Source organism: Dama dama, chromosome 24 (assembly GCF_033118175.1).
Source record: "Dama dama isolate Ldn47 chromosome 24, ASM3311817v1, whole genome shotgun sequence".
NCBI classification, from domain to species: Eukaryota; Metazoa; Chordata; class Mammalia; order Artiodactyla; family Cervidae; genus Dama; species Dama dama.
The window spans coordinates 15,261,795-15,287,148 of record NC_083704.1 but is presented as its reverse complement, the minus strand read 5'-3'; the positions used below and the strand labels follow the sequence as shown (position 1 = coordinate 15,287,148).

Below are 25,354 nucleotides of genomic sequence, written 5' to 3'. Positions count from 1 at the left end.
AACACCTGCCTTTTCTACACGTTATGGTGTTGAAAGAATACACGAAAGTGCTATAGAGTTGGTAAAAAACAATCTGTTCTTTTTTAATATTTTTATTGATATGCTCAATAATAAAATACAAGTGTGAAATACATCAGTACAGGATAACTTTATCTCCAACAACAGGAAAAGAATGATTCAAGTTGCAGTAATACACTGATAGGTAAAGAGTATAACATTAGAAAAGAAACACTTCCTTTAACTTAAGGACAGACTGAACCATCTGCTATGGGTCTGAGATCAAGTAATACAGGTAGCAAGAGTTTTTTCCCACACAGGAAAATGAAGGCAGTTTTCCAAATATTGTGAGTACACACACATTGGGGGAGCCACACAATTCGTATACCGTACACTTCAGCCAGTGTTGTCAGGGGTTCAGTTCCCACATGTTAAGTGCCGGTGGTACCTAATGAAGGCATTGTATACAAGCTCAAAGGTCTGCTTCTTTATTCTCTAAAAGAGCAGCATGGCCACTTGCTTATATGTGTGTGTGGTGGGGGGCAGGCCTTGCTCCCACCGCCTCAGCCAGTCCCAAGGAAGGCTTGCAAGGTCTAATTCCTACAAAGCTAGTCTCAGTTACTCAGCATGGGGCCAGCAGGAGCCAAGTACCATTTGCCTCTTATTTCTCTGCTCCAACTGCAAGGAGTAACCTAGACTTAGGTCCAGGGTGGGCACAATGATACAGATGATCACTTGAAAAAAATCTCCTCCCAGTACCTCATCAAATAGGATTTAAAAAATCAGATGAAATCTATAAAGGCTGTGTTCTTCTGCCTGGCATTCGGAGTAGGGGACCACTGGGGCATTATTTCTCCCAGAGTCTGTCATTCTGCAGAATTAACATGTATTGCGTGCATTACATCACAAGCCGTCCATCCACATTGAATGATATGAGCTGTGATATTCGCCTTATTCCCCCTTTTGAATCTCCATACAAAGAAGAAGCACAAATAAAATGCTGAACAAAAGCCACATGTTTCTCAGAGCCCAAGGAAAATAAAGCTTGTATGAAACATAGTGATGGCTACTGAAAGCTAGCCCGCCCCTGGCGTATGACATGGGTGGCAGGTTAAGGAAATGAGGCTGGGGGAAGAAATACTCTAAGGATGAAATCTAAGAGGAATTTATTTTTGGTCCTTTTAAAGAAAGTGCTCTCAATGCTCTCTGTATCCATGAGGAAAATTTTGAGAATTTTAATTAAATTAGAAAGAGAAAAGCAAAACACAGCCCAACAAAAATAATGCTAACTTAATCAATTTTTCCTCCTCTGGGTTCAGATAAATCATTTTACTTTTGTCCTGACTGCTCTCAGCCTCTGATAAAATAAGGAAAAACTTTAACAGCAAGACCATTTTTCTAAAAGCGAATACGATGCCTGAAAAATAAATACAATGTGAAGAGTTTTGTTGGAAGTTGAATTTTTAGAGCTGAACAGCCTTGCTGTAAGGAGCAAAAATCAGGTGTAAGGATGTGCAGCAAAGTCTTAACAATATTAACTTAAATTCACATTCATCTCAGATTTATTTCTGGACCATTTTTCCAGTAGTGAGAAATCTCCACCAAAGGCCCTAAAAGTATGTCTCCAAAGCTCAATGCACCTTATTCACTATTTCTGAAGTTTCATAAGAGCCAAAATTTGTGTTTTTATAGGCAAGTGCATTTTGGGGAGGTAAGACTCTCCACTGAGGGAGGAGACGCGGTACTTAGGACTGTATTTGGTTCAGTCTGATCAAGGGACAGCCTTTGAGGAATAGCAGCACAACCGTGCTTACATTTTAAGTTTTAATCTAAATTCTTTTGAATTCCTTTCCATGTGCAGTGTTCAGAGGGTCTGGAAAAAAAACAAATGTAATACTTTGAGACTGTTCAACTAAGTTAGGATGTCTCAGAAATGGGGGAGGGAGCTGGACTTTGTCCTTCTTCAACTAGTTTGTGCTCCCCCCCAAAACACTGGTCAACGCCAAATGAATGCTCATGCACACAAAAGTGGATCCCGTTCATCCATGACCCATCAAGACAGGGCGTATACCTGATCCTGAAGACTTTCCCCTCCTGGTCTGGCCGAGGACTCTTCACAGACAGCAAGGCTGCGAGTCAGTTTACCTTTTCCTGCTCCTGACTGGGGAGGGGAAAGAAATGGGAAGGAAAGGAAAATAAAGAAAAAAAACAACAACAACCAGGAAATACACTCAAGGCTGTCAAACCATCTCCACCTTCTCTGGACATTCCCAAATCAAAATTTTTAATAGCCAGCTTCAAATCCGTAGCTGAGGGCTGTCTACACTGGTTCCAGTCTACACTGGTTCCAAGTGTTGGACCCCTGTGCGGACGGGGACAATGTGTCTACTTTGGCTCAGAGCATTGGTCTGTGTTGACGGCGATGCAGGTGGAGGAGAGGGTGGAACAATAAATTTAAACAAAACTCTTAGCAAACTGCCCATCGCACTGGGAATGTACAAAGAATGTACAAGCAAGGAGGAAAAGACAACACAGATGAATTTCTACTAAAACTGGGTTTGAAAGTGATCTGACTGAGAAAATATGTTAAAAGTTGAAGACTGTATCCTAAACATCAGAACCTGTTTACTTCAAGGCAGAAATGAATCGGACATACAAAACAATTTCCCCCAAATTTGATTTAAAATGAAAAGAAAGTGAGCAGCGATTCATTTGTAAAGCACTGTCAAAGTTGCCAGGATCAAATATATATATATACACTGCAGCTATGCGAACCCTAAATGCTCTAATGAAAAAGCACATAAAGCAAGCCAAAAAGAGCCGTGTCAACACAACTACATCTAAACACAGGCAGCACGGATGCAGCCGAGACCTACATCCAACCCTGGGCCTCCCTGGCAAATCCTCGAACCCTGTGTGACATATGCAACCAGGATAGCAGGTCAGCATACAGCTCCAGAACCCTACCTTGGATTTTCTTCTCTCTTGGTTCTGAGCTGCCAGCCGCCTCTGTATGTGAGAAACAAAATCAAACAAACAAACAAACAGTCAACCAACAACCAGGAGAGGGAAGTGGGGGGAGACAGACGGAGAAAAAGGTGTCACTGGAGTTGAAAAATCAATAACAACAGCAATCAGGTATTATAACCACTGGGGAGGACTCCTCCTGCCCTTGCTCCCCCAAAACTTGTGACCATTTGGCTTTTCTCCTTCCCTCCTTACAGAAGCTCATATGCTTAGTCGCTCCGTTGTGTCTGACCCTTTGTGACCCCACGGACTGTAGCCCGCCAGGCTCCTCTGTTCATGTGATGCTCCAGGCAAGAACACTGGAGTGGGTTGCCATATCCTTCTCCAGGGGATCTTCCCGAACCGAGGACTGAACCTGTGTCTCTTCCATCTCCTGCACAGGCAGGCAGGTTCATTACTGTCTGGGCCACCAGGGGAGCCCTGCAGAAGCTTGCTGGGGAGAGCAAAGGCTGGCCTTGAGGTCATCTGGCCATTATGCCAGTATCTGCCTTTGCGCATTTATGAAATAAAAACAGTTAACACTTTTGTAGTTTGGGTCAAAGAAAATCGATACAGGTTATTTGCAAGTCCAGTTTGTTTTCCATCTACCAAATCTCCTTCTCTCATAAATCCTGACCACTTAACCATATCACTTTTTGAGTACTCTCAATCACCCCCAAACTGCCCCTGCCTCTCCCGGGGCATTCTCTCTCTCTTTCTGGCTGGGAATTCTAAGCTTTTCTGCTAATAAGAATTGATGCTTAGCCTGCGCAAGAAGGTCAACAGAGCTCATGTCTTTGATATTTCTTGGTCTGTCTTGAGCTGGCCCTTCCTCTTTTCATGGAATACAAATCCATTTTTAAAACTCAGCTAGTATAAAGCTACCTCAGGAGAAGCCCTCCACTAACTCCTTGAGGTGGTCTAGAAATTAATATGGAGAAGCGTGGGCAAACTCAGTCATTAAATATGTTCTTTGGCCATACACACACACACACACACACACACACACACGTATGTATTATTTCAAAGGGCATTTTGACCACAATGTACTGTTTAATCAGAAAAAAGGGACTAATAAATGGGAAAAGAGAAGATTTGTTTTATGAATTTTCTATTCATTTTACTTGGGACTCCCAGGTGACTGAGTGATAAAGAATCTCTGCCTGCCAATGCAGGGGGGAGATGTGGGGTCAATCTCTGGGCCAGGAAGATCCCCTGGAGGAGGAAATGGCAACCCACTCCAGTATTCTCGCCTGGAGGATCCCATGGACAGAGGAACCTCGAGGCTCTGGTCAATGGGGTTGCAAAGAATTGGACGCAACTGAGCATACATACACACGTTCATTTCACCGGTCAAACTCTTTACAGGTAAGAAGACAAACAAACAAACCTTCAGAGTATCTTCAAAATGAAAGAAAGGGGTGCACACAGCGGTATGACAAATGGGATTTCTCCAGGCTCACCTGTAATTCCAGTTTCTCCTCCTCGTCCAGACTCTCAGATTTAATCACACCGTTCTCTGGAGTGGCCGTCTCCTGCTCAGGCCCACCTTCCTCCACTATGGTCTGACTCAGGTCTCCTGGCTCAGACATTCTCCCAGATGCAAATTAAAATCACAAGGTTTGACACCCTATAAGGTGAAGACATCAGAAATAAAGTCAGTGCAGGGTGAAGTCTTGACCATTATGGTTGAGATACTAGATTCTTCCCTTTGTTCTCAAAATCAAATGAGCAACTCCAGCCTCCCTGCCAACTGCACACAAAGAGAATAAAGCAAGACCAAATCAACTCCAGACAAACACCAAGAGGCAGATTTGGTCACTCAATCCACGACCCTAGACACACACACACACACACACACACACACACACACACACATGCTCCTATCAATACACCTTGCTGTCAGGGTGGATCAATACATCTTAAACTGAGACACCCAAGTCCCACACACCTCCCGGTCCCTATGCTCCACTCCAAAGTGGAAGCAGAAGAAAAAGAGAGTATTTCCCCAACGCTTCCTCCGCTTCCGAGTTGGGAGGTGGTACCTGTTCTGCAGCATCTAAGATGACTCACAAATGATTTGCAAGTTTCAATCACAGACATACCTTCCTGGGTCTAAGGAATTCAGTACACTCCACCAGAGGAGAAATCAACGTAAGGGGTAATAATTCAGAACACACAGAGGATCCCGAGTTGGCAAGAAACCATCAGGGACTTTAGACTTCAAACTGACAGAGACATTATTAAAAGCAGAAGCTCTCCCCGCAGCCCGTCAGTGACTGGTGCTGTGGAGATCCTTCAGAAGCAAGTCTCAGGCAGGGAGCTCCAATGAAGTTATCACAACTGAACTCCAATGCTCCAGGCTCGTAAGAGATGACTACACAGATGCTAGAAATGACTTTTCAAAGTATAAACCTGTTACTAGTATTTTTTTTCTCCCTACCTCCATAAAGCCCCTGACACTTCTCCTTCTGATGTGCTGTCAAATGAGGCTCATAAACAGTTCAGCATTTACTTCCTCCTCAGTTTTTTTTTTAAGAAAGAACAAAAGGGGGAAAAGGAAGGAAAGGAAAAAAAAGAGGAAGGAAAGAAGGAAATTAAAAAAGGACAGAAAGACCTTGTAGCCTAGAAAGTCACTTCTTTTTTTTTTTTTTTCAGAAAGTCACTTCTTTCACAAAAATTCCCAAGTAATGGCTGTCCTGTTCCCAGTTATTACTATGGTAATTATTAATGGACATATCAGTGTCTTGATATGTCTCTCTGGGAGTGTTTAATTACCATATACTAATTCAGTAACTTTATTTCCAAGTGGACATAGGAAGCATGAGAAAAATCTAATAACACAGTAATTTCTGTTGCAAATATGCTAAGACCTACCATGACAGGACAGATGGTATCTAATGATATTGTTTAAAAAAAAAAAAACACAGGCTTACTTGGCAAAGGATTGTGGGAATGGAAAAGGAAAAGTTTTCATCAGGGATGATGGCTGGAGTCTGCAAGGGGCAGTGAGCAAGGCTCTTGAGGAGGTTTGAGGATATCCCCTTCAGTGTATCTGACAGATCCCTCATATTTCAGTGACACGGGGGAGAGATGCAGTTAACCAAATAAAAAAAGTTCTGTTTCCCAAAGCAAACAGTTTGTTTCTCAATATACTGAGTCGGGGGAGGAGACAGGACTTCTGTTGCCCTAACTTTTTTTCCTGGAGCATTTCAATCAAACACAGATCGTGACCAGATTTTTTAAAAAAATAAAATGCACAAATTGAGCTCTAATTTTACAAACTCCGAGCCAGCTGAATCCCTTATACAGATGCTGTCTGTTTGGGTGGCCTTTCAGGAACTGTTCCATGCAAACATGCACATTTACAGACTGAAGAAAACATACAGATGAAGGGACAGCCACCCGATGACAGCTCTTTACCTTTCGTGCAGGAGTCCGGCTGCCGGCCTTGGTGACTTACGAGCGGCTTCTGTCCTTCTTCGCTGGGAAAATCCACACGTGGGATCAGAGACAACGGGAGTCCCATGTCCCCACTAACAGTTCAAAATGCCCATCTCCATGTGATTCCCTTACACGGTCTGACACATCGTCCACCTGAAAAAAGACGAAAAGTCAACAGTAACGATAATGGCAATAATCATGGTAGGGGCAAAGGACTAAACAAACAAGACTGGGTTCCTAACACTGATGACCGGCCTCCAGCAAACCACGTTCAAGGCTTGATCCACTCCACCTGTCCCAAGCTGCCTGCTTCTTCTCTAATGAAGGCTCCAGCCGGCTGTTCAAGTCAGAACGGCACCCACGCAACGAGCTAAAATTAACAATTGCATTATGCGCCGAAGATTACTCACTTCAATTTTAACCTTTTTTAGTGAAATCTCGCACTTTATATTAAAAAAAAAAAAAAAAAAAAACAAGCTTGTGTGTTTGCCTCCATGACAATCCAGATCACCTATGAGCAAAAAAGTCTTGCCTCCTTTTTTTAACCCCAGTCTTTGTCTTAATTACAGATCAATATAATCTTCCGAGTACCGTTTTTTTTTTTTTTTTGGTGACTCTTTTCTTTAGGAAAGCTATCCTAAGAAAGCACATTGAACGATTTCTGACTTAATGAGGCATTAGCTGTAAAAGTGAAAAAAAAAAATACAAAGAAAGGAAAAGGAAAACTTTCATAATGGTATTGTTGAGAGAGCTCTTTTTTTTCCTCCACTGACAGTTCAGGAAGAATTCCTAATATTCTCGGCGCTGGGTGAACACCACCCATCCGTCCCCCGCCCTCCCCATGAGGACTGCCACCACCAGCTGGGTATTCTGTTTGACAGCGAAGCAATCCTGCCAGAGGGATTCAACAGACTTGCAAACTTTTGAACCTGTTGAAAACAATCCCTGCTATAACGTGCACTTTCCTTTTCTCACAACTCCTCCAGGAGCAGCGGCGAAGACAGCCTCAACGCAAACAGAGACGGATTCCTAATAACATTTGCCCAACCCAAGCTGCAACTCGACCCTGGCGCACATCTGCTGAATACAACAGCCTGCACACGTGTTCCGCCCCAGACCCGACTTTGAAAACACCCAGTGCATCTCAGTTATTTACTCTGAAGTTTAGAAACCCTCCCTGCCTCCCCCTCGCTCCCCCTCCCAAGCCGCCAGGAGCACAGCTGGCTCCTCATCAGATTTTACTGCAGCTTGATGAACAGCCTATTGGGTTCTGACTCCATTTGTTGTGTGAGAGGAAAACAACTGCTGAAAATTCAATCGTTTCTACAGTCAACCCTTTCCAGCTTGACTGACACCTTTATTAAAATGGATAATTTGGCTGTAAAAAGTGTTTCTTTCGTTGTTAAAAATTATATAACTATTTCTTTAAGGATATATTGGCAAAGGAAATAAGTTAGGAACGAAATGCATTGGTCATCGACGGTAATTTTGATTTTTCAACTTTGACCAGTTTTGCATCATGAACACTTTGACATTAAATAGAAGTCAACATGCCTTAAAATTAGGATCTATTTAAGCAACCGGCCACGTATCTAATATGTCTTAAAATAGAGGCACCTGTGATGGATGGATTTACCAAATGCTTTCTGGCTTCTGTTTTCCTTTTGTCAAAGAGAATGAAGTTATCAGTGATCACTGCAGCCCTCCTGTCTCCTTTTTCTGATGCTCCTATTTGCACAATGGGGTTAATCCAGCCGGTGGAGTGCTCGTGTGGTTTTCAGATCTAAGCCTTAGATGCCTTATTCCAGCCCCAGTAGGTGGATGCAAGATATAATTCTTTCCATGAAGAAAGAACAAACTGATATTCACGTAACCATCTCAGAGGGTGAAACAGCCTGGATATATAGCGTGTGCGTAATTACCAGGACACGTTTGGAAATAGCACTGTGCTCTCAAGCCAGCGAGGTATTATTCTTGCATTCCTGAATCACAAAGTCATCATCCACCAAGATAAAAGGGAATATGGGCATATGGGAACGAGCAGAGAGGAACATATGGATCACAAATATTTTTGTAACTGATTAAAATTGTTCTCTTTGCTAAGAAAGTGTTGCCAGGAAATCAACCATAGTCCAGCTTTCTGTTCCCCTAACTAACCCGACTCTTCCTCTGTCATTTAATCTTCACTTGTTCCGATTTCTCCCATTTACACAGAGAGGCAAAACCATGTCTAACAAATATATTTTATCCAACATTTGGTTAATGGATATTCTGGCCAAGTGTCAAGTGTTATGTGGTTGTGGGACAGGGGAGGGAGAAAAGGGGGAGACACTCAACAAACGCAAAAAATAAAAGTTACTGCAGTTCTTTCAGTTACAAGATTTTAACTATAGTTTAGGAGGTGATACTGAGCAAAGGCAGGCAATGAACAAGCTATAGGAAATTGATCAATGACACTAGCAGCTATTTATAATGAGGACAATAATGACCATTTCACATTCTGTTCATGTTTTTACTTATTTTTTTGGCTGACTTTAGAGTTGCAAATAGTAGCAGCTGGGTTTGTGGGGATGAGAAAGAGACGGAGAGAGAAGTACAATGTAAAAGACCAAATATTCTGTCTTTCATCATCACCAACAAAAATAGCTGTGTCCTAATCGTCCGTCTATGTGTGTGTGCATGTTACATATATTAATCGCTGGGCTTTTGGGTGGAGAAATAAAGTTTGAGGTTTGATTCCAATTCTGCCAGTGATTTATTTCTCAGAGGATATCTAAAATGGGACACCAAATTCTATTTGCAAGCTGGGAGAGCCACGTTATTAGTCACTTTTGTCACAATCCTTCTACTCAAAATCAGCAGAGGATGACTCATCCCAAATCACTATAGGTCCTTTATGATGAAACAACATAATCAAGATTTACTTATGAGAACAATTGAGATGGTTCTCAGCTCTACACCGTTCCTTCTTTTTTCAGCTGGTTGCAGCTCTGCAAAAGTAAGCTGCTGGTGAACTGTGATATTAGTCATCTGTCAATTGGCTGCATAAGGTATTTAAACGCTGCAACCCCTTAGCAACCAAAGACACACCCTAGTCTCAAAGCAGTTATTCTGTTAAAATTAAAAAAAAAAAATAGTTTGAAGGTGTAAGATTAAGTTTAAAGACTTAAAGAGAGAGAAAAGTAATTGAAATGTAATCCTTTCAGAAATGAGAACCACCATGGCATCATGGCAAGGACAGAAGGTACAGATTAATACCTTCAGTGAGCTTGAACAGTTCCCCAGGTAACAGAAAGATGTCAATGAGAAAATTTCACATAAGTTTACTTTCCCAAAGAAAATGTTCTCCTTCAATATACATGTATAAGAAACACTCAACCAGGAGTTCTATCCTTTCATTAAACTCTTTTTGGTTGACTCCATGCACAAGCATTCTGTAAGATTCCTAAACCACCCATGCAAATGCCAAAATAACCAGACAACTGTTTTGGAGGAAGAACCTAGGAGGAGATTTAAGAAGAGGAATTTTCATACTAGGGGTTTAAGGGTAGAATTATTTTACATGAATATTCTCATTTCAACTTGGATAGCTAGGCAGTTTATAAATATAGTAACTCATAAGAAGAACAGCACTTTTTCTTTCTCATTATAGCAAACTGGACACAAACATAGCCTTCGTCAACGTTCACCAGGCTTCCAATAATGGAGATAACTGATGTCAAAGCTGTGGACATAAGAACAGTACCACGATAACCACAAGTGCCTTTAAACATAAGAAGGGTCAGATCTCAATAAAAACAAGGAAAAAAACCAATGTTTCAATTCTTCACTTTCCTAAAAAGTGTTCACAGAATCTCTACCAAGTGCAAGGATGTGCTAATACAATCTCAAAAGGAAAAATCTTTTTTTTCCCAAAAGAATATAATAAAAGTTAAATAATTCTAATGGATCCACATGAAAAATTTTAAACAATTTTATCTTCATCATCCTCTTTTTGATTAGTCATCAACTGGAAGATAAAGATGTCTTCTGTTTTTAATAATTCTTAAATGTTTTCCTCAGTGTATTTCAAAAGAAAAAAGGCATAAATTTGGGAGAAGGAAATAATGTATTGGGTCCCATAATAAATATTCGGAAATCCCCACAGAGTGAACAAGTTGATGAAAGTAATAAAGCAAAATGTAGCAGAGACTGACATAAGATTTTACATTTGGGTTCAAAAAAATAGTTGCATAATTTTGAATTTTTAGTTTAGACAAAAGAAGACTCAGGGAGGACAAAATAGCTGTTTTCTTATACTATTTTAAAACATTCAGAGAACAAGGAATTGCTCTTACTTGGTATTGCTTCAAAAGTTAGCACTAGGGGGTAAAAAAAAAAACACAACCTAGCTTTTTAAACACAGAACTACCATAGGACCCAGTAATTCAACTCCTAGATGGATATCCAAAAAAAAAACCCAGAAAGCAAGGACTAGAACACCAATGTTCACAGCAGCATTATTCACAATGGCTGAAAGGTATCCATCAGTGGATGAATGGATAAACACAATGCGGTATACAGATGATGGAATAGTATTTTGTCTTAAAAAGGAATGAAATTGATCCATGTTACAATATGGATGGACTTTGAATATATTATTCTTAGTAAAATGAGTCAGACACGAAGAACAAATGTGGTGTGATTCTGCTTACACGAGGTACCTAGAATAGGCAAATTCATGGAGACAGAAAATAGAGTACAGACTACCCGGAGCTGGAGGTAAGGAAGGAAGGAGTTACTGTTTAATCAGTACAGAGCTTTTGTTGGGGATGATGGAGAAGTTGTGAGTATAGATGTGATGGTTTCACTGTTTAATGCCACTGAATTGTACACGTGGCAACAGCTAAAATGATAAAATATTATGTATATGTCACAAGGAAAGAACTTAAAAAACTCTTTTCTTCTAGAATATGATTTAAAAGGAAACACATCAATATACATACAAACAGACCAAAGGCAGAAAATGACAGTACAACAGAGGAAGTGGCCTTCTACTTTACAAAACTGCTTCTGGTGTATTGATAACACTGATACATGTAAAGACAAGTGTGGTGGATGTAACCTGCCTTGGTTTGTGCTGATTCAAATAGGTACCCAATAAATGGGACCATCCTGCTCCTCCTCATGGTCACCTTAGCAGTCTTGTCTTTGGCAAGACAAGCTTTGTTATTTAACCATCCAATGTGGATGCTGCAGGGATAAAAGGTGAGGATGTGATGATGTTCAGACTCTTCCACTGCATCTCTACTCGAATCAAGGTGTGTTTGGCCAATGTGTCTTCATCCACAAAAAGGTAACAGAAACTACTTCTAACTGCAAGACAACCCTGGGTGCATCTTACTGCAATACAAACATCCACTGTCAATCATCTGGATGACAGAGCTGGAGGTAGCCACTCTGTCACATCACTGACTCAGTATTTTGCATACTTTTTTAAAAAACTGCAGGTAAGGGAAGTTTTCTGACCAAAATAAATAGCACAGAGCACAAGGCCAGTGGCCCTGCTGCCATGTGAGACTGAGAAAGCATTGAGGTTCACTTCAGTTTGACTGGGTGACCCCTGGGACCACTCCCAGGATTTTAAAACAGTCTCAGACTTTCATAAGCCATGCAGGGTAATCACCACCTTACGTTTCCTACCTCAATCTGTTAATTGTCTAGGCATGACTTATCTATATACAAGGTGGTGTCACCAACCTCCAGTCATGTGCAAACTTAAAGAAAATGTGCAAGTACTCAGAGAACCACAGCCTTGCCCAGAACCTTGAAATCAGTCAGTCTAGCTGATACTAAATCCAGCATCTTGGAGAAGATCCATAACCAGATAGTGGCAGAGCTAGGTAAAAAACACCGTCATTTAGACTGAGGATCAGAGCTCCTTTTAAAACCACATGTTCCTGTAGTGACTGGGGCTTTATTAGAAATATAGACGAGTTGCATCTAAGCTGTTCCATTAATTTCCAGGGTATTCCAAGAGACACCCACACATTTCTTCCCCTGAACCACTATCTTCCTCCACTAGCCTGAGGCAGCATAGACTGCAGAGAGCCTGCATGAATAGTCTGCCTGATAAAGATACGTGTCTTTCTTGATTTTATCCCTAACATCTTATGGACACATGGACCTCTAGACATCATGCTTCGTCTGGTTCTTTGAAACCCCCGAAAGCCTATAAGCCACAGTCATCAAAATGACCTCAAGTTATATGCTTACCATCTGCCCAATTTCCTCCTTCACTTCTACAGCTCATGGTACCTTCTTTCTAGAGGCCATACGGGAATCATACGCCTGCAAGATTCCCAGATAAAGTGTGCTCACATTTTTAAAAATGTGGAACAATGTATCTGAATCTACTGGGACCAGAACACATGTAATATTTAGAAATGAATGTCTTCCTAATCTTTAAGCAAAGAACCGGAATCTTAGACTTGAGAAGTTGTTTTTTCTTCCGAGTGTAACTAAAGCAAATTTTCTGGGAACATAAGTAACACTGCTGGGATCTTACAGCTAACAATGCCATGTAACTCTGGTTTCTTAATAGATCTTTCAGGAATTCTACCACATTACACACTTATCCTAAATATTTCCCTCAACATCACTGCCCCATAATCTCCTGAGACAAACAAAACCATTTTAGGGAAGAGAGAGGGGATGATCAATTGATACTTTTGCTTGAACGTTATTAATAATCTCACAGATGTTAGAACTTCTGTATTCTCAATTTAGTTCAATAAAGTATTTTAAAATGTCCTCTTTTGGTGGATCTGGATGCCAAGGATATAATTCATTATTTATGTCCATTTATGTATACTGCGGGCTTCCTAGGTGGTGAAGTGGTACAGAATTCGCTTGCCAATATAAGAGATGCAGGTTTGATCCCTGGGTCAGGAAGAGCTCCTGGGAAGGATCTCCAATACCGGAGTGGCAACTCACTCCAGTATTCTTGTCTGGAGAATTCCATGGACAGAGGAGCCTGGTGGGCTGCAGTCCATAGGGTTGCAAAGAGTTGGATGTGACTAAACACACACACATGTATACTGGAGACACTCTGTAATGGGACAAGGATATATCATGAAATGTGTATTTTCAACTGTGGCTGAAAGAATTCAGTTATAAAAATTCATCATGAAGAGGAAAAGCCCTTCAAAAAAAGGGTAGGGATAAATACTAATTTTATTCAGCACATCTGACTGAACACTTTTGTCTTTTATTTCTACAAGAAGTGGAAGTAGAATCTGTCATTTCAAAAACAATGAAACTTAACAAATGTGACGTAGTTATAGGTGCCAGAATGTGAGCTGTTTGGGCTATTAAAACCTTTCTTGCAGAAAGGGAGAAAAGAATACACACTTAGGGAAAATGAGAAAAAGCAAAAATAAATGGATAAATTATTATTACTCTGTTAGATTTTTGAAATGGTGATAAGGTTCGTGTTCTGTCCCTTTATAAGTTGGGAAAAATAAGGCGCTTTCATGGCCACAATGTCTTTATTTTCCCTTGTGTCATTGGATACTGTTTGGTGCCACAGCCTGTGAAAATTTCAAGCCTTAAGGTTGCTTTTTCAGAATCATTACTAGCTAATACCATCAGTACATCTAATCAAAAGCAATCAACGTAGAAGTTTAAATTACCCACCCATGACCTCAGCTCTGCCTCCGCCCACCCCTGCACAATGGCAGAAGAATGGAAAGATTTTCCACGGGAGCAAAGGAATTAAAGGATGCTTCATCTCAAATAAAAAAGCTAAAAGGTGGGCCTGAAGGTCTATGAGTGTAGGAAGTGACTTCTACACCCATGAGGCAGGGAGAAAGGCAGGAGAGAGGTTTACTAGAAATGGATATCTGCTGCTGCCATCTCAAGAAGAGCAGGGGGAATTTCAGGAACAAAAGAGTTTTAATTCTCTGGGGTGAATCTGGGCTACAAATGGAGTGTTAATATACTGATAGTAAATGGCAACTCACTGCAGGATTCCCGCCTGGGAAACCCCATGGACAGAGGAGCCTGGCAGGCCATAGTTCACGGGGTCACCAAGAGAAACACAGGACTTAGTAACTACCACCACATACCTACAGCAAGCTCTTTTCACAAGATCCAACAACCACACCATTAAATGCTTGTATTATTAACCTCCACATGGGTGATTCTAGAGCGTTTTCCATAGATTATTAGACTTTATCCTCATGTCAACTGCACTATTCATTGCTAGCCTCCAGTGAGTAAGACAATTGCTGGCCTACTCAGCCTGTCTCTTTAGTGAGAGGGCAGCTGGCTATTGGCTCTGTCCATCACTGAAATCCCCAGGTCTTAGAATCTCAGATGAGTCACTCTTTGACAAGGCCCAATGTTCTAACCAAGTAGTAAGAGTCATTCTCCCCTACTATTACATAAACTACACAATGACTGAGATTTCTGCCTGGCTCGTCTATTGCTGTACTGGCCCCAGGGCTGAGAAGAGCGCCGCAAACAGAGCAGGACTTGCTGACTCAGTGAATGAAAAAGGGCTCCAAGTTCTACCTGAATGCTGATCAGTGATGGCTGGGTCACTGTTTTTCTGCTTCCTCCATCTAAAAAAGCCAGGACACATAACCACTCAGAGACCTGTTAACCAGTGTGCAAGGTTAAAGGAAAATACTCAACAGTTGCTAAAAGGGCAAAACCATGGCATGCTTTCAGATGGGTGATTCTCAAGAGGGCTTTGGTCTGACCAAGCTCTGTATGTCTGTGATAATGGGCCAGGAGACAGTTCGGAGACAGCACCTGCCTTTGGGGGACCTTTTGGATTGGAAGCTAGAGAAAGGAAAGAGATGGTGCTTGTCCCAGGGGAGCTACCCACCCGACCAGAGAGTTCAGCAGACAGAGGGATTTGAGAGCAAAGCCATCCCATCCAGACGACTATGGCATGTAACACAAACAATACACTGTAGCCCGCCAGGGTCGTAAGAGGTGGACATGGCTTAGTGACTAAACAACATGCATAAGCGAGATAACTAACAAGAACCTACTGTATACATAGCACAGGGAACTCTACTCAATACTCTGTAATGGCCTCTATGGGAAAATAATCTTAAAAAGAGTAGACATATGTATAACTGAATCACTTTGCTGTATATCTGAAAATAACACAACATTGCAGATCAACTATATGCCAAAAAAAAAAAAGATAAAAGGAAAATGTGGAACCCCTGACCTGAAGAGTCACACACAGGTGAGTTTTTTCAGGGCCTTGACAGTATGAGTTTTCCTGAGAAAGTGACTGCATCCATTAGATATATGATTTATCACAATTAAACTGGACAGTTAGGCCTTCCTCACATTTCCAGAGTAAAAACAAAGAGAGAAGTAGCGTCTCATTCCTTTGAAACTCTGCTTTTTTGGTTGTTACATCGAGTTTCTTCCATGGACTCTCATCCAGGGCTCACTTCATCAGGCCCCCCACCGCTGTATCAGGTCTCTCAGATGACATACCCCCCACACCCCATAGGTGCCATGGTGCTCAGCCCACAAAGAGAAGGATAATATACCTACATCCTCCTGGCCAGCTCTGCTCCATCTTGAATGCAGGACCTTCTTCCCTCTTTTGTTTTTCCTCTTTCTCTATGCTGCCCAGTACAGTGGGACAGAAAATTACACACTGATGCCCCTGCAAACTCAGCCATGAAAACTAAAGAGCCACTGTACTAAGGTCAACGACTACGCTAAAGAACGTAAGTGTTCAATAAATGATTCCTTTGATCTTCGGACTTCCTGGGAGCAGATGCACTTGGAATGCAGGATACATGAGTTCACTTGACATCAGCATGTTTCTGGTACTGGCGAGCAACACGGTGTTGGAATTTTTCCTCACTGCAGTGAAATCTCTAGAAAGACCATTTAAGCTGTAGATGTGGGAGAGTAAACAACAACAAAACCACCATGGGGTGCTCAGGAATGCAAGGGAGGAAAAGAGCCTGCGTGAGGGACCTCAAGCGCTGCAGAAAGTGATGGAAAAACCTAATGTCTCCATTTCTGGGAGAGACCGGGAGTGAGAGGAGCTCTGTGGCATCACAGTCAGGACTTAACAGAAGCTCAGGGAGGACAAATGTCTAGAAAAAGAAGGAGAACATGCAAAAGTAGTGCCTTGAAGTCTTTCCTTCTGAGCCATCAATGGTCTGGCTTGGGTTTGGATGCAGCTTTAAATATACGTGATCTAAAGCACTCCAGGTGATGAACAGGGGTAGGAGACTGACTCTAAATTCCCTGGACAGAGGGCCCTTGGACCGGTGTCTCTGGGACCAGTGACAGTCTTTCACACACAGCAAGAACATAATCCCTACCAATTTGCTGGAAGGAGACATGGATCTATTCCCAGGAGGGAAACAATTTCAGGAAACTTATAACACATCGGTGGAGCAGAATCTGGTTGATTTGCCGGGTGTCCCAGGGCTCGGCCAGCAGGTAATTTCCTACTTAAAGACAGGAACCTGCATGTACCCGCTGGTGTTGCCTGCCCCCACCCCCCACCCCAGAGCTGGGGCCATCTGTGGCGGTGCCGATGAGACCCCAGATGCCCTGTCGGCAAAGTCACCCACAGGGAGCTGTGGCGGGCCACCTGAAAGATCGGGGCTGCTGTTTATGTTATTTCATTATTATTTTATTGGCCATGCCTTGTGGAACCTGGGATCTGAGTTCCCTGACCAGGGATTGAAGCTGTGCCCCCTGCAGTAGAAGCGCTGAGTCTCAGCCATTGGACCTCCAGGGACGTCCAAGGGGCTGCTGTTTAAAGTCAGGGTCTGTGCTCTCATCCACTGTCACAATTGCAATCACATGACTGATCTCTACTTCAAAATCTTGGCTAGACGCAATAAACTCTCTCTGCTCCCTGTCCCAAGCCAGGCATCAAAGCTCTTTTTTTTTAAAAAAAAGAAAATACCCTTGCACAAAGGAACTGTTAAGAGAGTTGGTTGCATTCAAGACAGCAGTATTTTGCAAGTGAATGGCTTCTACTTTGATGGGCTCTCCCATGTGGATGCTCCCCGTTCAAACCTTCCAAAAAGACCCTTTAATCCTGAGAAATCCAGATGGAGGAAAATGGGTGTGTGTTTTTTAAAATTCTCTGTATTTTTTAAATATCTAAAACCTTTGGAAAATTTTACCAAAACTATGAGCTGCTGTAAGCTCTGTGAATCATTAGAGCCTGCCAGAGTTACCTGTGACGGTGGGAAAAAGGCAGGTTACTAGAGCGTTCTATGTTAGGGAGCTGGTAGGAATTACTGATGAAACTCAGGAGATACTTTCAACCTAGGTGATGAGAGATGCTGAGCTGAGGTCCCAGGGCTGAAGGGTATGACAGGGTTACGCTGTGCGTGAGGATTCCTCAAGGCTTCCTAATGGCAAAGTTGAAGATCTGGGGTCATTCTATTCATGGGGTCTACAATGCTTAAGTTAAGGGTCAACAGGGGGCTATTAGCTTTGTACATGTGTCAAATGATTAGAACAAAAACTGTTTTTGTTCTTGAAGCATACTTGAGTTGTAGAGACTTTCAATAAAATGTCCAGGTTGTGAGCCTGGGGAAAATTACACAGTGGGGAAAAGATCACAACTTACTTTACTTGTAACGATTCTTGGAGGGAAGGAAGGAAGTGAGTGAGAGAGGGAAAAAAGGACAAAGGCAACGAGGGGGACAGGTTTTAACACGTGAAAGTAGAACATGAACTATTTGGAGAAATTCATGAGGAAGCCCAAGACAAATTTTAATTTTCACAAATAGGTTTAAAACTAGGAAGGCAAAAAGAATTATTCACTCATTATTATTGGCATCTAAGTGGAGACAGGATGGTTCACTATTATAGACAAAATGTATATTAGGAAAAGCATTTTCTGGGTTTATTAAAGTATGGTATATACAAAAATGTGTTCTACACTTCAAATATTACTCATTTTCACTGAAAAAAAAAATGTGAAGAACATGGTTGGATCCTGTTGCCTCAAAGTTCATGATGACAAGAAAGGTAATTTAAATCTGTAAGAATCAAAGGAGTCTAAGTATGTTAACATGAATGACGACTTTGAGCCTCAGAAGGTATTGTTAGTATCCTAATTTAAATATCAAGATTTAAGATATATGTGATATGTGTGTATATATATGTATTCATATGCCTATATATGTGTGTGCATATTGTGCATGTGTGTGCATGTATGTGTGCATAGGTGTCTGTGTCTATGTGTGTGCACATGTATACACAGAGAGTGAACACACATGTGTAATGTGTACATTCCCAGGTATCGGACAACCCACCTGGTCCAAAAGTATCCTTCTCGGCTGGCAGGTTGTCTTCAATCCGGGGGTTGTTTCTGCTGGAAATTCTGTGGCCTGACACCATTCCTACGGGGGCTTGGGCATGCCCATGACACCCAGCCCATATTCTTTCTCAACAGGACAGACTCCAGAAGGAGCAAGGGCAGAGTGACCATGACAGAAAACACTGTTCCCTCCAAAGGCCATCCGCTGACTCACTGAGACGCCAAACTTCAGGAGACTCTAAAAGAAAGCTGCCTGTCTAAACACTCCTGGCTTGCTGTACTGTTCACACACAAATTCAGTCGGTCAACTTGGGGAGATTTTTGTTTAAAAAAAAAAGGCTCTGGTTATAAGCAAAACCTACGTTGTCTCCTGGCTCTCTCAGTGGAGTGGCCTGGGGTTTACTGCAGATTTTGTGTCCTGGCAACATTCTTAAAAACTGGTAGAAAATTTAGGAAGCTGTCTCTTTACATGTATTGTCATGCAGCATTTTCACATATTTTATTTTGTCAAAAGTTATATATGCAAATTAGGAGCAATTTTTTTTTTTTCCTGCTCACTGTTTTTCTTTCAACATTACAACTGAATTTGCGGGGTAGGTTTCTTAGTGGATTTTGAAAGATACTTGTGCCCCTTTCTTGAAATAAACACTGGAGCAGAAGTTCGTTTTCTGACCACCAAAAACAAACTATTGATATTATACTGAACATGGCCAATGTATAGTCCTTATCCACCTTAATTCAATCTCTCTAAAGATACACATTCATATACACACAGACACAAACGCACTCTCACTCACATCTGGGCTATATACCTGAAGAATGCAATAATGACATTTATCAGATGTAGTGTTTATAGCTTTGCTCCTAAAAAGATTCATAGGTTCTCTTTTTTTTTTTTTTTTTTTTATTCTTTTCTTATTTCAGTATAGATATGCTCAGGCAAAAATGAACACTTCTATATTTAAGACTACTCTTCGCTCAAAATTGATAAAAACAAATGCAGAACCAACAGAAGGATGCTCCAGTCACCATGACTGACACCCAGTCACTACATTCTTGGTATAGCTCCCAGACCAAAGGTCGAACTCAGGCCCCTATTGCGGCATCATGGAGTCCTAACCATTGGGCTACCAGAGCAGTCCCAAGGTCTACTTTTTAAAAAGCAGTGTCTACACAAGAATGTGCATGCTTTCAAAGTGCCTTACTTTGGAGAAATTTCATTCTGAATTACATTTTTGTGCACTAAATGCTCCCATTTCAGATTATATTTTCCTTTAATTAACTATTAAAAATAATCTTAAAAAAAAACAAACAAAAAAATAATCTTAACATTGCTTCTGTCTCTTAATTCGGCACCTCTCCCAAATCTATTAAGAAGTAAGCCAAATGGAGCCCAGCCTCCAATGAGCAGTGCAGAAAAGACTGTTGTTTCTTCAGGAATAATCTGTAAGTTACTCCTCCCTACCTCTCTCTCATGTAAGTTCTTTTAAAAAATGGGACAATTTTTTTTTTTTTTTTTTTACTGAAACACCTAGTGGTAACTAAGGGTTTGATGAAGCACTTATTTAATGAATTAGTGAATGAATATATCAATTTAACAAGTCTTGAGATTATAGTGCCTAGTCATAATGCAAAACCACTGAGGTCTTGCTTCCAAACTAGCAATTATTTCCCCATTATCATCATCATGGCCATAAATCACATGTAAAGGAAATGACTCACTGTGAACAAGGAAGAGACTTTTACATAACAAGGAAGTTTAATGCTAATGTAAAGAGAGCCGATTGACAATGGTTTTAATATCTCTAGGGGATATTCATTAGTGCTTGGCATTATTTTGATTAAAAAAAATATATATATAGGATAAAAAGATTCACCCTCAAATATCCTACTTCAAAATGGCGGGAACTGAGCCACAGAGACACAGAGACCAACACACAGAGACACTGAGTACCATAGCTAACACCTCACTCTAGGAAAAGACGGGACTGGAGTTCAGATTCTGACAGGCTGGCCCCAAGACTTCACCTTCAACAATACTGTGAAATGACTGAGGTTAACAATGACCACATGCTAGATAATAAATCTAGCACGGAGCCATGCGATATTTGAGGGCACATGCTTACCCTAGTCTTTCTAGATTTTCTCAAATGAACCTATTTTAGTTTTACAATTAGCAAAAGCAAACGTGAAGATTGAGAAGAGACCACAAAATATGGAATAAGTTCAAACAGGCTACTTGCATTGTTAATTGCATGGTGAAGTATGTTTGTGGTTGCCATAAAGTTACCCATTCAGTTAGAAAACATGAAAGTAAAGACGATGCAAAGAACTGTTAACCAAACCAAAAGTACAGAATAAGTCCATCAAATCCAATGTGCAGTAAAAGGAATTAAATCTATGAAAAGATATGTTTTAAGTAAATGTCAAAGATGAAACTTAAAAGTATACCCTACACACAAACCAAATTATTTAATAAAAATTTAAGAACTATTTTAATAATGCCAGAAGAATCTCAATACCAGATAGGTAAACATTTAAGTTATCATAAAATGTGTTTTTGGAATAAACACTAAAACCTAAACGACTCAAATGCATTACAACAAAGTTGAGAACAATTACAAGTCAGACTGGGCCAAAATGTCTGAAGAATTCAAGAATATTTTTACATGGAGCCATTGATATGAATATCGGGTTCTAAGTTTACTTGCTTCTACTGGGAATCAACCAAAAGTTTTCAATGAAAATTAACTGTTTGTGGGGTGACCCTGTAACTTCATTTTAAAAATGTGCTTTCCTTCTGCTTTGTAGATTTGGATTCCTGGAAGGGTCCTGGGTGAGACAGCATCCTTTTAGTGTTCTCCATCTATACCACCTATAGATGGGCTTGGAGTTTTTTATTTTTTATTCAGCAGCCACCTATAAGTTTGACACTTTTAAACAGCTTCTGTCTACAGCCACTGTTCTTTGAAGGGCAAGCGAAAGCTAAGAATCTGGGGAAAAGGGCAAAGACCAGAGGAGCTGTTGCATGCTGAGCAATGATTTGGATATTTTTGAAACAACAACACATATCCACACCGTCATCATCATCATCATATTACCTTTCAAATTCATAACAAACGGGATAAACTGAATACATTTTCATTTCTTTCACATACTTTTAACAAGCACCTTGGATAGAAACAGCGGGTACAAAGGTGACTAGAAAACAGCCCTCCCCCCTGGAGAACTCACACATTGTTTAAAAAATGGGGTAGAGTTCATAAGAAGTGGCTCTTTGTCAACAGCAGTGCTTTTAAGTAGTAGGATAGATTCATGAGCTCATACAGTGTTTATGTGGATGATTTTTTTCTGGTTTCTTAAATACAGGAAATAAAAAAAAGTCCTGAATGCTTGATAGCATCTCTTACCTCCAAATGGATATGTTTATATCATATAACACGACTCTATCCTAAGTCATTTTAAAGACCTATCAATTCTTTCTGTGTAGAAATAGAAAAATTCACCCTACTGTATAAAATAGATAACCAACACGGACCTACTGTATAGCACAGGGAACTCTATTCAATATTTTGTAATAACCTATATGGGAAAAAAAGAATCTGAAAAAAAATTATGTATGTTTAACTGAATCATTTTGCTGTGTATACCTGAAACTAACACAACTTTATAAATCAACGATGTGCTTCGTCGCTCAGCCGTGTCTGACTCTGCAACCCCAATGGACTGTAGCCCACCAGGCTCCTCTATCCATGGGATTCTCCTGGCAAGAATACAGAATTGGGTTGCCATGCCCTCCTCCAGGGGATTTTCCCAACCCAGGGACTGAACCCAGGTCTGCATTGCAGGTGGATTCTTTACCATCTGAGCCACCAGGGAAACCAATACTTCAATTAAAAATAAAGGGGAAGAAAAGAACGGATACGTAGAAGAGTGTGTGCTAACTAAGTACACATTGTGATTCTGCAGACTGTTAAATTGAAGTTTTTGAGCATTCTGCCCAAAACTTCCTACTTAGTTTAACTTTTGCTACTCCAAAAAACAAACTCCTCATTTGACCTGAGAAATGAATTGTGTTCAGCTAGCAAGTTAAACTGGAGAAGGCAATGGCACCCCACTCCAGTACTCTTGCCTGGAAAATCCCATGGACCGAGGAGCCTGGTGGGCTGCAGTCCATGGGGTCGCTAAGAGTCGGAGATGACTGAGCGACTTCACTTTCACTTTTCACTTTCATGCACTGGAGAAGGAAATGGCAATGCACTCCAGTGTTCTTGCCTGGAGAATCCCAGGGATGGGGGAGCCTGGTGGGCTGCCGTCTCTGGGGTCGCACAGAGTCGGACACAACTGAAGTGACTTAGCAGCAGCAGCAAGTTAAACAAAGAAACAAAAAATTTTGGCTGAGAACAGTGATGGGGTTTGGAATCATATACCTATCTATCTTTGTAAGGGTCACACACCCCCTAGGATTCAGTTCTTGCTCCTAGTGCAATATCCTTTCCAAGCTGCTTCTGTGCATATGCAGAGAGATGAAACGATAAACCCAAACATGCTTTTGTCAAACGCATACATTCTGAGTTAGGATGGTGCCCTCAGGCTTTACCTTTTAAATAACTCATTTCAGATCTGCAGATCCATTGACCCAAAGGAGTGAAAGCTGTCTGCTTTTTTTCATGGAGCTACATTTATCTCATGAAATACAGAGGTCAGAGAAGTGTCCCTTAAGCCACATACACACACACATACACCCACCCGCATTCACATGCACACACACACGAATAGCAGGTGGGGCAAGTTGCTCAGAATGGGCCAGTGACACTCCTCTCGGGCCCCTCCCCAGATGCCAGCTCGGGCCACCCTGCAGCCTGGACTTGGTTCCAGCTCAGAGAACAGAGAGGCAGCTGCCCCGACTTGGCTGCAGCCCAAGCCTCAGCTGTATTCTTGGCGTCCTGCCTCCTACTGAGCACTTAGGGGGGGCGCGTGACCAAGGAAACAGCTGAGCCCCCAACTCGGAGAGGAAGCGCAACCGCAGCAACCCCCACCACCGCCACCTGCTCTGGGGGCCAAACCACCGCCCAATTCCTGCTGGATCCACGGGGGCAGAGTGGAGTGCTGACTCACTCCTCGGCTCGGGGCACAGCACAGCCTCAGGGCCGGGACGTCACCCTGGACACCCCAGGGGCCTCAAACTTGCTGGGGCATCGGAAGTGGTCTGGATGTTCAGGTCACAGGTTCTCGTCAGATCCACAACCAGGCTCTAGAAATGCTCTATAGAATTTGCCTATGAGGCTCCTTTTCTATACAGAAACCCTGACTCAGAGGCGACATCAGGCTGAAATATTGCCCCAGAATGGGGTGGGCTGGCAGGTCACTTCTGCATCCACCCATTTCCAAGAAGCCCCTCCACACCCCCAGAGTTCTGGAAACGGAGCACACGATCACAGGCAACCTTTGTTGCCCTCTCGCTGCCACGGACATTGTTTAGACAGCCGCGGGCTTCAGCCCACATTCCCGGCCCCAGCTAATGCCCATGGCCCAGCTGCAGACGCAGAACAGTGGAAATGTGAGTGGCTGGCCGGCCGCTGCTTTGAAGATCTGGTGGGGCAAAGAGGGTGAGCGGGCCGCTTCCCGGAACCACGGATCTGACAGCTCCAAGTGCGCTCACGTCAGTGCTATTAAGAGACATTCGTGACTTCAAACGTTGTGAAATCTCACCCCGCTCTGAGGACATGCCCGTCCGGATCTGTCTCGGATGAACATGGGAGGCTCTGCCTTCTATGTGAGAAAACACTCTGGATGAAGAAGGGGAAATGCTGACACTTCCTGATACATCTGTGGGGGGTCGGTGGTCAATAATCTGTATTTTCTGTGCGTGTTTTGAAGATTTCCATAATGGAAATCTGAATGTATAACATGTCCCCTGAGATTAAATAACATAATAATATCAGATAGAAATATTCTGCCTGCCAAAATGGGCTTCAGTCCTGGTGGGAAAGAGTGATTTGGAGGCAACCGATAATTATCTCTAGGGAGAATGGGAGGGGTGTGAAAACCTCTTAAAACACAACTTCTTTGGGGGGAAAAAAAAAGAAAAACTGACCTACCTCCAGTTAAGATTTTTCTCCCAAGGAGTGATGCAAGACTATTTTTATGCAACAATGGGACAGGCACTAAAATACACATGTTTCAGGGCATCATGGTGGTCATTTTTAATCTTTCTGGTCAACCTTGGTGGTACAGACAGAATCCTCTTCAAGGAAGGGCTTTCTGCCTCTTGAGGAGTTATTTCAGCTGCAGTCTGATTCCCCAAGGCCACACCCTTCCCTAGGGCAGTCCATATCGGATAAGTAATTGACCTGGGAAGGTCCATATGGCCATCTCCACTGTAGGCTGACACCCAAGGTCATATAAGCTGCAGAGCGTCACCAGAGCTGGCCAAGGCTGATCGCATTCTCTGGCCTGAACTGTGCCCTTCCCTGCCCCTCACGGTGTTGGTACCAAGAACCGTCCTAAGTAAACTTCCTGCACATTGAACTCCATCTCAGGGGTCGCTTCCCAGGACTTTGCCTGACACATCTCAGGACTCCC

At 42.0% G+C, this 25,354-nt stretch overlaps 1 protein-coding gene across 10 annotated transcripts in view; it reads right to left on the bottom strand.

The window, feature by feature from the left end:
• Positions 1–25,354, bottom strand: part of ARPP21 (cAMP regulated phosphoprotein 21) — a 162,349-nt gene that overhangs the window by 109,031 nt on the left and 27,964 nt on the right. For all 10 annotated transcript variants that reach the window (XM_061127709.1, XM_061127715.1, XM_061127714.1 and 7 more), the window contains exons 2-5: positions 6,427–6,600; positions 4,467–4,633; positions 2,965–3,006; positions 2,069–2,158 (exon numbers count right to left, since the gene is read on the bottom strand). In XM_061127709.1, coding sequence (XP_060983692.1) covers positions 2,069–2,158; positions 2,965–3,006; positions 4,467–4,595 — 261 coding nt within the window. In that variant the 5' untranslated portion in view covers positions 4,596–4,633; positions 6,427–6,600. The remainder of the gene's footprint in view (positions 1–2,068; positions 2,159–2,964; positions 3,007–4,466; positions 4,634–6,426; positions 6,601–25,354) is intronic.